Below are 13,423 nucleotides of genomic sequence, written 5' to 3'. Positions count from 1 at the left end.
GACCATTCCCTGTTTCCCATTTCAATTGGACACTTTTTTCAGTGAAGGGGTGGTCGGGTAGCCTAGTGGTTACAGCATATGCTCGTCACACCAAAGATCGAGTTTGAATCCCGACATGGGTACAATGTGTGAAGCCCATTTCTGGCGTCCCCTGCCGTGATATTGCTGGAACATTGCTAAAAGCGTCGTAAGAACAAACTCACTCACTCACTCATTTCAGTGACTAGACAGATGACGATCTGTCTGGCTTCAAAGCCTGCATCATTCATAGCCTGAATCGTATTATGATACCATTCCTATTTGACATGATTTTAGGCATTGAGGAATTCCCCTAAATTAGTTCTGTATACAACGAATCAAGCGCCATACTGACGTTCATTGGGAAATGACTGACAGCTAGCTTGTTAGTGTTCATCTAAGCGAGGTCCCCGCTACTGTCAATATAAGCAAGTGACATGTTGATCCCTCCGCAGTGAATGAGTGAGTGAGTGAGTTGGGTTTAACGCCGCTTTTAACAGTATTCCAGTTATATCACGGCGTGTCAGTTTAATGTGGAAGGAAAGCCCGAAGTGATGCAGGTCTCAGACATTTACCACTTCGGTGAAACCCACGACCACGTGTATGGTGCTGACAAACCTAGAAACATAATCGGGGTGAACCGGGATTCGAACCAGGATTCGAACCCACAATCATAGGTTTCTGGCGTGCCCAAGGGACGCAACTCTGCACAGCAAATCACAGCGCCTCAGACGACTGGGCCACCCGTGCCCCCCCGCAGTGAATGACGGCTATTTACCTCAATGGCCACGTCCATCATGACGCCCTGGCTGGTGTTGACCTTGCACACCTTGGACATCATCTGCTCTCCGTAGCACAGCCAGATATCTCCTGCAACAAGAAACAACACACTCACCATCCACCGACTACAGTCTAGTTACTGAACTGACGTCAATATTTTCCGTAAAACGTTTACATAAAGTGTGCTCACTGGTTTTTACATTTATAACTCCATAAACACAAAATATATTGAAGTCAGTTTTTGTGAATAAGAAAGTCAACAATAATAACTTATTTAGTCAAAAATTATTGGACACAAAAATAATGCAGACAACGATATGAAATCAACGACATAACAATAGTGCCACACAAGCCCAGCCAATCAGGAAACAGTAGTCCACGAGTGGGGGTGGCCTAATTTTTTTCGAATTATGGAAGCTGGGTTAGCCAATCACATGACATAGAATCACTTGCAATTAGCCCCACACCAGGGGTCTGGAAAATTCAAAACCCCAATCGGACATTTGCATTTAGGCCACGCCTCCTTCAAACAGTGTATTTTCGTACTTTTCACACACACGGACATACTTTTCAAGGTTTAAGTTCGTAATAACAAATGAAACTAATTTCATTCCCATCTGCCTCCCTGTCCTTGACTATCTTCATTCTGTTCTAAACCAGTGGTCTTATGGCCCAGTGACATACAATGTGTGTGTCTGCCTGTATGGCGTCATCCCACAGATGACATGCTTACCTTGTCAGCGTGCTGACGGGGTTAACCTCTTTGGTCATGTGGACAAGGCGTCCAACCTCGGATCAGAAGGTTCTAATCCCATCACAGGACTTGGAACATTTATGCTCGCTGCATATGTGTGTGTGTGTGTGTGTCTGTGTGTGTCTCTGTGTGTCTGTCTGTGTCCTGGTACTAGTCCTCAGTAATGTTGGTTCTATAGTGCTAGTCCACTCAGATGATATTATGCCACAGTTTTAACCTGGATGCCCTATTCAGACACAGTATACTGAATCCTAGCCTATAAATCCTTGTCTTATCACCTTAATGCCAAGTGCCAGGCATGTTAACAATAAGTATCATCTATTAACATCTTTAGGTATGACACGACTGGGGACCAAACCCCTGACCTTACGCTCTCCGGGCAGACACTCTATCCACTAGACCACGGTGGCGGTCTTCAGTGCAAGGAGGCAAGGAAGGGTGTACATTCTTCAGTGACCTTGTTTACAGCATAGCTATCACTACACTAGGCTGACCTTTGACCTAATCTCCGGTATATCCCAGCAATAAGCTAACAACTCGTATTCCCGCCTATATAGCACGCCTAGAATCTCCTTCTGTCACTTCCTACACAGTGCTAATTGATAAACCTCTTCCTTGGAATTGGATAATAATAAAGTGGAGTATTTTTAGAATGGATAAATACATTCATTTAGGATGTTTCCATTCATGAATTTGTCAGAATCTGTGAATCAATCCACACACAAAAATACTAAACCTTCCCAAGAACTTCAAGGCAAGTCATTCTTAAACGAAATAAGTTTCAAATAATTTTGTCATTCAATAATTAACAGATTCAAATTATATATGAGATATGTTTTAACTTGTTATTTATCATTATAATGTAACAAGTATAGAAATAAATTTTGTGAATATAAATCATAAAAATATATAGTTAGATACCGTAATTATTTTTAATAAAAAGCAATAATTAGCAACATTGATTACATGTTCCCACCTAGACTAATGCTTTGTCTCTGAAAATATATCATTTGGATGGAAAAAAAATAACTACATTTAAATTGAAAAGGAGCCCCAGTGAGATTGGAAATTCAGACCTGTAGAAAATCTAGGCTTGCTTTTTTAGAACTAAAGTATGGGCAGAAGGGAAAATATAATGGTTCAGGGACTGTGTGGAATAGAGCTAGCTTGAGCTGGCTAGACTTGCATAAAATAAATATATTCCACGGTCATGGTGCAGGACTAGGACTGGGTGACAGACTGTGGAAAATGTAGACTTGCTTCATTTAGTGCTCTGGCATTACAGTAAGGTTTAGGCAGAAGGGAAAATATAATGATTCAGGGACTGTGTGACAGACTGTGGAAAATGTAGACTTGCTTCATTTAGTGCTCCGGCATTACAGTAAGGTTTAGGCAGAAGGGAAAATATAATGATTCAGGGACTGGGTGACAGACTGTGGAATATGTAGACTTGCTTCATTTAGTGCTCTGGCATTACAGTAAGGTTTAGGCAGAAGGGAAAATAACATGATTCAGGGACTGGGTGACAGACTGTGGAATATGTAGACTTGCTTCATTTAGTGCTCTGGCATTACAGTAAGGTTTAGGCAGAAGGGAAAATAACATGATTCAGGGATTGTGAGACAGTCAAGTTCCCACCAAACTTGTTGAGCCCTAAGAGCATGTGTAACACCCTATATCTTGCAGTCATTCAAGTCATTCAGTGCTTCGGCTGCTAATTCCCATCAACATGAATGGCCTGCTTCTTAACAGTGCATTGGCCAAGTGCATTAATTGCTTGTAATTATCACAGTGTGGGGTCCGAGGAAATGGCTTACATTGCCCCCCCCCCTAATTGCTTAATGTGGCTATTAGCTCATTATCACAGCTATTAAAAGTAATCATAGGCTGATGAAAGACAAAACACCAGCAGAAACTAATACAACAGAGACTATGTATAGCACTCCTGTATTGATGAGTGTGTGCTGATGCTGTGGGTGATGGGCAGGGAGAAGCCCTGCGTGCATAATACTGTCGTGTGGTTGTGCGCCTATCGAAATATCAGAACAGAAACTACTGAGTTATCTGCACTCAAAGAATTAGTACTACTGATGAATATAGGGGTGAGGTTCCATGGGGTTAACGTCATGTCATGGCTGCTTGTACTCGCTCTCTACCCATCATCCTCTATTAGTGAGTGAGTGAGTATGGTTTTACGCCGCTTTTAGCAATATTCCAGCAATATCACGGCGGGGGACACCAGAAATGGGCTTCACACATTGTACCCATGTCGGGAATCGAACCCGGGTCTTTGGCGTGACGAGCCAACGCTTTAACCACTAGGCTACCCGACCGCCCCTCACCCCCTATTAGTCGGTGAGGTTGTCTGTCCTGCACCATGACTGTGGAATATATTTATTTTATGAAAACAAAACCAATCCAGATATATACACAAAAGCAAGTCTAGCCAGCTCCAGCTACCTCTATTCCACAATCAGCATCAGAATTATTGTTTCAATTTTAGAGGAGAGAAGTTTACTGTGTAATATACGATTTCATGACTATATGTTCGTCTATTGTCATGGCAACAAGGTCTTATTGGCAGTAGCAGCATGGGTACCCAGGGGCCGCATAGCAGGGCTGGGACGAGTCCAATATTTACTAACCGGGTACCCGACCCCCTATTACCCGAATGCTTGCCGTAAAAGGCGACTATGCTTGTCGTAAGAGGCGACTAATGGGATCAGGTGGTCAGGCTCGCTGACTTTGTTGATTCATGTCATCGATCCCAATTGTGTGGATCGATGCTCATGTTGTCAATCACTGGATTGTCTGGTCCAGACCCGATTATTTACAAACCGCCGTCATATAGCTGGAATATTGCTGAGTGCGGCGTTAAACAACAAACCAATCAACCTACCAACCCTATTACCCAATCCTACCTGGGAATCCACTGTAGGTCTCAAGAGTTGAGTACAAAAGTATATAAAAACACGTATAAAACGATCTGGTCATGCATACACTGAATTTGACTGTATCTTTACTCAAAACATAAAAAGTCAGAAGGAAAGCGCGTCTTGTCAGAAAGATGTGAGAACATTAGCAACTTGTAGGTAACCATGGAATTGTAGTAGTGAATTTTTCTCATTAAACAATGTATCACATGAATAACCACATGACTAACCACGGGTCCGGTAAGTCCTGTGGGTACCCAGGTCCTACTCAGTACCCACCCGACCCTAGTACCAGAGTTACCCAACCTAGCACTACTGCATAGGGACTTGTCCCATCCCAGGAACCTATTCCTCAAAGGAGTCTAGATAACATGATAGTAATTCCTACACACTAATATAGAAATACGACAGTTGTAGCTCTAAGGTCCTTTGTGGATTGAATGTCAGTGGAGGAAGCTTGTGGATGTTGGAGCAGGAAGATACGTCAAACAGATCAGCAGTTCAGAGAAGACTTCACCCCCGCACACCTTTCATCTGGCCAGTCTCAACAAACAGTCATTTTGTTTTGTCTTTCATTAACTACCACAAGATCTTCCTCTAATCTTGCAATGTCTACCTCCAGAGAGATCACTTGTTCAGATGTCAAGTCTCTCAGGACAACCTCAGACTCACTCTCAGTGTTGTCTGTTTAGAGACTTGACCCTTTCATCTCGGACATTGGTCAGTGTTTCTAAATGTCTTAGAGAAACATCGGAATCTGGCAAACATGTAAACAGGTGCTCTGTGGCTAGGAGCATGCATGGTGGTGCTCTTCTTGTGTTTTTGGACAAATACAGCCAGCTTCTGGCCAATGAATATCCTTCTTGTTGGAACAACATTCATGTACACACAAGCAGGTTTTTGGCTTCACAATTGTCTAAACTCAAGATGGAACTTAGTTTTGGCTTTTGGCTTCAAACAATAGCTGAAGTAACATTATCCATTAAATCACTAATAAAATGTGAAAACATAATTTTCTTATGCATGCAAATCAGGTATACTCTAAAAATTACTTTAAGAATAGTTTTCATTTGCTAACTCTTTAAGACAATTTAAATAAAATATCCATGATTTCTATACTTTATTTCATATGCAAATAACAGATTTTTCTTAACTGAGACAAAATTCCTTTTCAAATATTTAGCAATATTCATACACTGAAACAAGTCTTGTATGTGATTATTTAGCAATACCACTGTCCAATTTCTATATTTGAAAATATGTAAAATAAAAAATAATTTTGTTATTTTTTAAACAAAAAAATATACACAAGTGCCTATCCAAGAGTCAAGATATAGTCAGAGTATTGATCAAAATCAATACAAAACATATCAACTGAGAATGTTGAGGCCTGTGCCGACGTCGCCAGTGATTGATCCCACGTCTTTTATCCACAAGCTGGCCTTTCCTGTGCTGTTGGTGCATGCTGGTGCCAGGGGCACCACACAAAGCTTTCTTACAATGAATATACCGTATTTGACATAATAAGCGACCCGCTCTAATAAGCGCCCACGGCAATATTTGCTAATATATTGGCTAGTGAACAATCCCAATTAGCACCCTTCGAATTGATCAATATACACAAGACTTATTTATTTGTGTATTATACACACTCGTGTGTCATATGCACCCTTAATTACAGGCAATTAAATTCTGGAAAAATATATCTGTCCTGTATAATACGCACAGACTTTTGTTTTGTATCATTTCAGGCTGTCAGCATAAACCACGAAATTACGATCTTTCAACTCTTTCACCAAAATTATATTCTAATAAGAGCCCCCTCTTTCTAATTTTGAGAGTGCCTTGGGCGCTTATTACGTCGAATACAGTACATGTAATTAGTTGTGTACTGTCCAAATCAGCATGCGGAGATGTCAAGAGATTTGCCAAATGTCTTTCATCACCAAGCTGCCAGGTTCATGAAGACCACATGATGGTGAGCAAGATTCTGAGACAGGTCCAGCTGTCCAACATGAGGAGATGGCTAAACTACATGTGGTCAGTGTGGCCGGCGGTATGGACACTATCTGACCACCATCAGTGGTGGTAATGGTAACTTGAAGGGGATCTGATTCCTTTCAATTGTTGATAAATTCTTGGACAAATAGACGGAAACAATCGCCTATATCAACAGAGTGTCAGATTGTCAGTTATTTGAATTCCTACACATGGGAAGTATTGGAGAATATCAATGCAGGAAATTATTAATTAGCTGCACTTACCATTGTCACTTTCAGCACAGCACTCGAAACTGAGGTAGTTCCCAGATTCAGACTCAATAGAAAGGAACTGGAAAAAATCAGGAAACAAATGTAGTAAAAATATAAACCTGCTCAGAATAACAACTTTAGCCTTGTTCCAAGGCTGATAAGTCCATGGGTGTGTAGTACTTCTAGCCTTATAATAGGCAAGTCTAGATAAGTGGACAATAAGGAAATTATGAGTTAAACTAATAATTATTGTCTTAGAGACTTGTGCAAGTCTATAGAAATATGTGCATGTACAATGTTTGTTTGTTTGTTTGTTTGTTTAACGCTGCACTCAGTACTATTCCAGCTGCATGACAGCGGTCTGTAAAAAATCTGGACCATACAATCCAGTGATTGACATCATGAGCATTGACTTATGCAGTTGGGATACAATGACATGAATCAACCAAGTCAGCAAGCCTGACCACCCGATCCTGTTAGTCACCTCTGACGACAAGCATGGGCAGCTGAAGACCTATTCTACCCCGGATCTTCACGGGTCACCTGTACAATGACTACTGGTAGATTTGAAACTCTGTATATTCTTGATTTCTTGATGAGTCTGAATGCTATACAACTATAGGTGAGGTGAGGTGAGGTGAGGTGAAATAGGGTTTAACGTCGCGTCCAAGATTATTGCATTTTTATAGTGACGTGCATGTACGTGTGTGTGTTTGTGTGGCTGCTTGTACTAGTCCGGACTGATGCTGATTTATAGTGCTAGCTCACTGAGATACCATGCCGCAGTTTAACATGAATACCCCACTCAGACACAGTATACTGACTCACTCAGAGCCAACCAGTCCTTGTTTTAGCCCCTTAATGCCGAGCCCCAGACTGGGTAACACCAAGTACCATCTTTGAACGTCTTTTGGTATGACGCGGACGGGGATCGAACCCTGGACCTTCCGCTCTCCGGGCGGACGCTCTACCACTAGACCACAGGGGCGGTCCTATACAACTATAGCATGATATTGTAACTATGTTGGTTTTTCCAGTGGATAAAATGTTCACTCATAATGCCTAAAACCTGCTTTGAATGCAAAAATTGAAACAATGTATAAAAGTCTGTTCTTGCATTTTCCTGCCATGATATTGTTGGAATATGAGCGGCCTTATAAACTCACTCACTCACTCACTCACTCACTCAGGATCTGCCCATACCTACAAACTGACATCAGAGGTAGACTTACCAACTGCTCGCGTTCAGCGAAGGCCAGCTTCTGTATTTCCTTGCGTTTGTACTTCTCCTTCAGAGCGTTCAGGTAGCATGTCTGCTTTGTCACGATGTTCTGCCTACTCGTGAACGGCTTCATGTCCTCAAACGCAACCTGCAGCAAACACCAACATACAACATAGGTCAAGCTTTGTTGACACCGGAGAATAAATTCACATACTTATCCTTAACAATGGCTCTTATCTTTTCAAATCAGTGTTTTATAATTCTGATTGCAGTATCAAGAATGAAATAACACGTTATTGGTCTGACGGAGTAGGTCTTCAGTTGTGCTATCCTCAGCAAAGATATTTTACCAATTAAAAAATTTGCGTTTATGGAGGCATAAACAGAAATAAACGTTGTGCATACTATGTAAAACTGCTTCGTATAGCAGATTTACGTAAAGTGTGCATACTGGTTCATACATTTATAACCCCATAACTAATAAAGCACACTGTAGTCAATTCTTATACATAAATATGTCAACAATAATACCACCACAGAATCACCGAAAATTGATTTATTCATGAATAACACCGTCCATATCAATCATACCAATAGTGATTTAGAAAATTAGCATCTCAATTTTCCGTACCTTGATAAGACCATCAGTGTCATACGTGATCTTGGCGCAGGCCTTGAGATGACGCATGACGCTGATGGTGTCAGATTTCAGCAAGATCTCCTTCTTGTGCATCTTCAGAATGGCCAGCGAGAATCGAAACAAAACTTTCGGCCCTTCCAGAAGAAAGCAGTCCCATATTCGGAGCAGCGTCTGAAACAGCAAGAGACCAACTTGACAAATTCTGGCAAAGAAAAACTGCTACTAAGTTCAAAACACTGAGTACAGCAAATTTGACTCTCAGTCACATAAGTTTTTTTTGTAAAAACAAGAGAATTGAATTTTTCTTGTAAAATTCTGTGAGGTCATGTCAGTGTTAGGTGTTGTGCATCTCCAGCACCACAGACAGGTATTCAGGGGTGGGGGGTGGAATATAGACTTGCACAAGACTCTAAGGCAATAATTATTAATTTAAGTCATAAGTTCTAGATTATGTAAATAATAAGAACAAGTTGTCCCTATAAGAGCCTGGAGTCCTTAGTCCTTGTACTGTCCAAATACATGTATCTAGACTTGCCTATTAGGAGGATAAAATTGCTACACATCCATGGACTTTTCTGTCAGTACAGCCTTGGAGCAAGGCTAGGGGAAATACTCAAGTACATACTAGGGATAGACGAACATCTAGTCTCTGAAATGAACATATTTTTCAGAAAAAAATACTGTTAAATTATTTTAATACAATACAATGAAAAGGAGCCCGACACTCTCTTCATTTCCTGAAACTGCAGAAATCTAGACAAGCCAACTGTTAGACTTGCATGGGCTGTATTGGATATATTTCATTCAGGGTCTGTGTGACACATTTATAGGGAGAACAATGATATATATCTGATCAAAGCAAATAAACTGGGGGGTGACAGTTAAAAAGATATCAATTTTACCTTTTTCAAAAAAATGATGAAAATCATTTTAAAAACCATTTCTCTTGAAATGATTCCCTAAGATATAATGAGTAAAAATTATTGTATGAGTAGGTGTGATACTTATTTTTGGTTGGTTTAAGAAACCGACCAACAAAAAGCCATGAATAAAATAAAAACACTTTTACCAAAAACATTGAGGCTGACTTTGTTTGACAATGAGGTGAAACGAAAGACCCATGAGCTTTTGTCAACTCTGTTCACAAGATATGGTATATAATCCTAAAATCTTTATTCCAACAAAAAAATTACTTCACAATCATATCACAATCTGTGATGGTGTACCCTAGGAGTTTTGTTTTCATTTATTATTAGCAGTACTAATCTTGAAGTTGAAATATATAAAAAACATGACATTTTAGGCCGATGTTTTTGTTGTAAGCTAACTTATGAAAAGGAACAGGTTCTATATTTTTGGAAATATGGTTCATAACAATTTCCTCTCTTCCATCCCCACATCAGGGGATATTCTCTGACAACCCTAGCTGTCCTCCCGATCCAGTACTGAGATAAAATAGTTGATCTCTAAATACGGTAATCAATGATTCCAAATGACTTCAAAAGTCTGGGACAGCTGAGATCCGTATTATGACTTAGCACTAAGAATACTGGGCATGAAGACATAAGGGATGCATCAAAGACAATAGAAGCCAGGTCTATGAGCGCCACGGTGGACCTATCTACATCATTTACAATTCAGATACGCCACAATCAATTCTACAAGCCCATCGTATCTGAGGAATTCCACAATCAAAGAATTTAATCCAAACTTAACCGTTTTTATGGGCCCAGGGGTATGTTTTATGTTGTCTGTTTATCAGAGATATTTCCTGAATGCTGGCTGTTATTCCAGCCCTCCTCTCTAATTATCATATCTCATCTGCAGAGTAATTGCAATATCCCCATATGGGATAAATACCGTATTGCCTTCAGCGTGTACACTGATCATGTGACATATGCTATAGTTAGCTGAAAAACGCGAACAACAACAAACAACGACAACCTTTCCCCAAATCATACAATTACTTGATGAATTAAAGTTACATTTTCATGAAAAATACAGTCTATATAATTTTATACAATGTTACAAATTGATTTATTACAATCTGTTACATTCAAAGTTCTATGTGTGTGAAAGATGGAAAAAGTAATTTGAACAATATGAGAATTGTACTAGAAACAGTAATATTTACATTGCAAGAGTATATACGACTCAAAAGAAGTTAAGGATCACCTAATTCTTTTCTATTACATGTATGATAGTTGATCTGTCATATCATGACAGATTTACTATAGTAATATGAAAGAATTGTGTGGTCCTTAACTTCTTTTGAGTGGAAAACTTACTGCTATGTTATATAAGAAAATAAATATGTCAACAATGATTTTAATATAATATTTTAATGACACAGGTGCTGCTATTTGCGTTAAAATCCAAACCATGAACAAAATTGAATCAGCGATATTGTCACAGTTTCAAATGTTACTGTATATTAGTGTATAAAGAAGACTGTATAAAGGCACAAATGTTGTGATATTTGACAACAATATGATATTCAAAATTCCATTTGTCAGAGCAGATAAAAAACAGAAGCAGTACCTGTATATATCAGTACAACTTATGTAAGATTATTTTGTGTGATGTGAATTGAATTGTGTCTAAAAAGGAAATTGATTTCACATGACGTTATTGAGGAAAAGAAAGAAATTTACACTATTAATTATTTTTTTTAATCAATCATATTAAATTTTCTTTTGAAATTATTAACTATAGCTGATGCATTACATATACCTTTAAAAATGGATCACAAAAATCTTCAGCTTTTCTAAATATGTCTGAATTTGATATTTAATACATCACATAAGACTTGTAGTTTCAATATAGCAAAATATTCAAGAATTGATGAAGATATACAATGAAATCGAGGAGACCATTTGTGCGTGTGAACCTACGGAAATAACAAAGTGAATTTCAGCTTGGCTTTCAAAGACTGTTTTCCTTAACATGTGTAGGATATTGAGTTTAATATTCTTTTCAAAAGGAAAATTCATAAGTCAGGAGGCAACATGGCCAACAGCTGCCAAACACTACATACATGCATGACCTGCACAGACATTGGATATTCAAAACTGCACAGCTCTGTTTCAAATATATGTTTATCATTAATCCCCTTTTAACAATGATAAACCATAGCTAAAATATTTCTTCTCAAAGGTATTGTTAACATGAATTGCTTAGACTTCTAACATACCACATAAGAAAGAAATAACTTTTCGGACTATATTTCAAGACAGGATTTATTGACATGCATTTCAGGCAAACAAAGTTGTGTTATTGCAACAATAAAAACAATTAATGTGATAAGGGTAAATTGATATCTACATCTGTATAATGAGGCTCAAACTTTAAATGTAAATGTTAAATCTGAATGTGCATAGCTTAACAGCATATCTTGGTGAAACCCTCAGTTGTGAGGGTCCTGCTGTGCACATGTGGTGCTGGCATTATAGGTGCATGCTCAACACTGTTAATGACAATCTGTATGGGGTCCCACATATTCAATTGAGTTTTAAAGCACAAACATTTTGGCACAATGTCAATACTTTTTTAATTAGTTTTAATCAGTCAACCCATCACACATGCCTGTCACCATGTTCTAGAGACTAGATAAGCCGTCCCCACACCAGCAGGACTTAAGTGCTTATGTCAGATTAGTCATGACAACACACAGGGGGCAAGGAGGGATGGGGTGGGGGGGATGGGGGACTCTCAGGGTGGGTGTCAGGGTAGGGTTGGCTGGGTGTTGGGGTGGAGGTGAGGGTATGGGAGTTGGGGAAACAGGGTAGTATGATGGTTGGGTATCGGTGTGTGAGGGTGGGTATTGGTGTGTGAGGGTAGATATTGGTGGGTGGGGGTAGGTATTGGTGTGAGAGGGTGGGTACTGGTGTGTAAGGGTGGGTACTGGTGTGTAAGGGTGGGTATTGGTGTGTAAGGGTGGGTACTGATGGGTGAGGGTGGGTATAAGTGGGTATTGGTATGTGAGGGTGGGTATTGGTGTGTGAGGCTGGGTATTGGTGTGTGAGGGTGGATATTGGTGGGTGAGGGTGGGTATTGGTGGGTGAGGTTAGATATTGGTTGGTGAGGGTAGGAATTGGTGTGAGAGGGTGGATATTGGTGGGTGAGGGTGGGTATTGGTGTGTAAGGGTGGTTATTGGTGTGTGAGGGTGGGTATTGGTGCGTGAGGGTGGGTATTGGTGTGTGAGGGTGGGTACTGGAGGCTGAGGGTGGGTATTGGAGGGTGAGGGTGGGTATTGGTGTGTGAGGATAGGTATTGGTGTGTAAGGTTTGGTATTGGTGGGTGAGGGTGGGTATTGGTGTGTGAGGATAGGTATTGGTGTGTAAGGTTTGGTATTGGTGGGTGAGGGTGGGTATTGGTGTGTGAAGGTGGGTATTGGGGTGTAAGGGTGGGTATTGGTGGTTGAGGGTGGGTATTGGCATGTGAGGGTGGGTTTTGTGGTGTAAGGGTGGGTATTAGTGTGTGAGGGTGGGTATTGGTGTGTGAGGGTGGGTATTGGAGGGTGAGAGTGGGTATTGGTGTTTGAGGGTGGGTATTGGTGTGTGAGGGTTGGTATTGGAGGGTGAGGTTGGGTATTGGCATGTGAGGGTGGGTTTTGGGGTGTAAGGGTGGGTATTGGTGTGTAAGGGTGGGTATTGGTGGTTGAGGGTGGGTATTGGCATGTGAGGGTGGGTTTTGGGGTGTAAGGGTGGGTATTAGTGTGTGAGGGTGGGTATTGGAGGGTGAGGGTGGGATATTGAAGTGAGTGAGTGAGTGAGTATGGCTTTATGCCGCTATTAGCAATATTCCAGCAATATCATGGTGGG

At 40.3% G+C, this 13,423-nt stretch overlaps 1 protein-coding gene across 15 annotated transcripts in view; it reads right to left on the bottom strand.

Moving 5' to 3' along the window:
* LOC124141828 overlaps positions 1 to 13,423 on the bottom strand; it is a 153,075-nt gene that overhangs the window by 14,036 nt on the left and 125,616 nt on the right. For all 15 annotated transcript variants that reach the window (XM_048389014.1, XM_048389016.1, XM_048389015.1 and 12 more), the window contains 4 exons: positions 8,591 to 8,770; positions 7,970 to 8,107; positions 6,750 to 6,816; positions 797 to 888 (listed from right to left, as the gene is read on the bottom strand). In XM_048389014.1, the coding sequence (XP_048244971.1) occupies positions 797 to 888; positions 6,750 to 6,816; positions 7,970 to 8,107; positions 8,591 to 8,770 (477 nt within the window). The remainder of the gene's footprint in view (positions 1 to 796; positions 889 to 6,749; positions 6,817 to 7,969; positions 8,108 to 8,590; positions 8,771 to 13,423) is intronic.

This window comes from Haliotis rufescens, unplaced genomic scaffold (assembly GCF_023055435.1).
Source record: "Haliotis rufescens isolate VD_foot unplaced genomic scaffold, xgHalRufe1.0.p SCAF_8, whole genome shotgun sequence".
Classification (NCBI taxonomy): domain Eukaryota; kingdom Metazoa; phylum Mollusca; class Gastropoda; order Lepetellida; family Haliotidae; genus Haliotis; species Haliotis rufescens.
The sequence above is the reverse complement of the archived record's forward strand: the minus strand, read 5'-3'. Positions and strand labels throughout refer to the sequence as shown.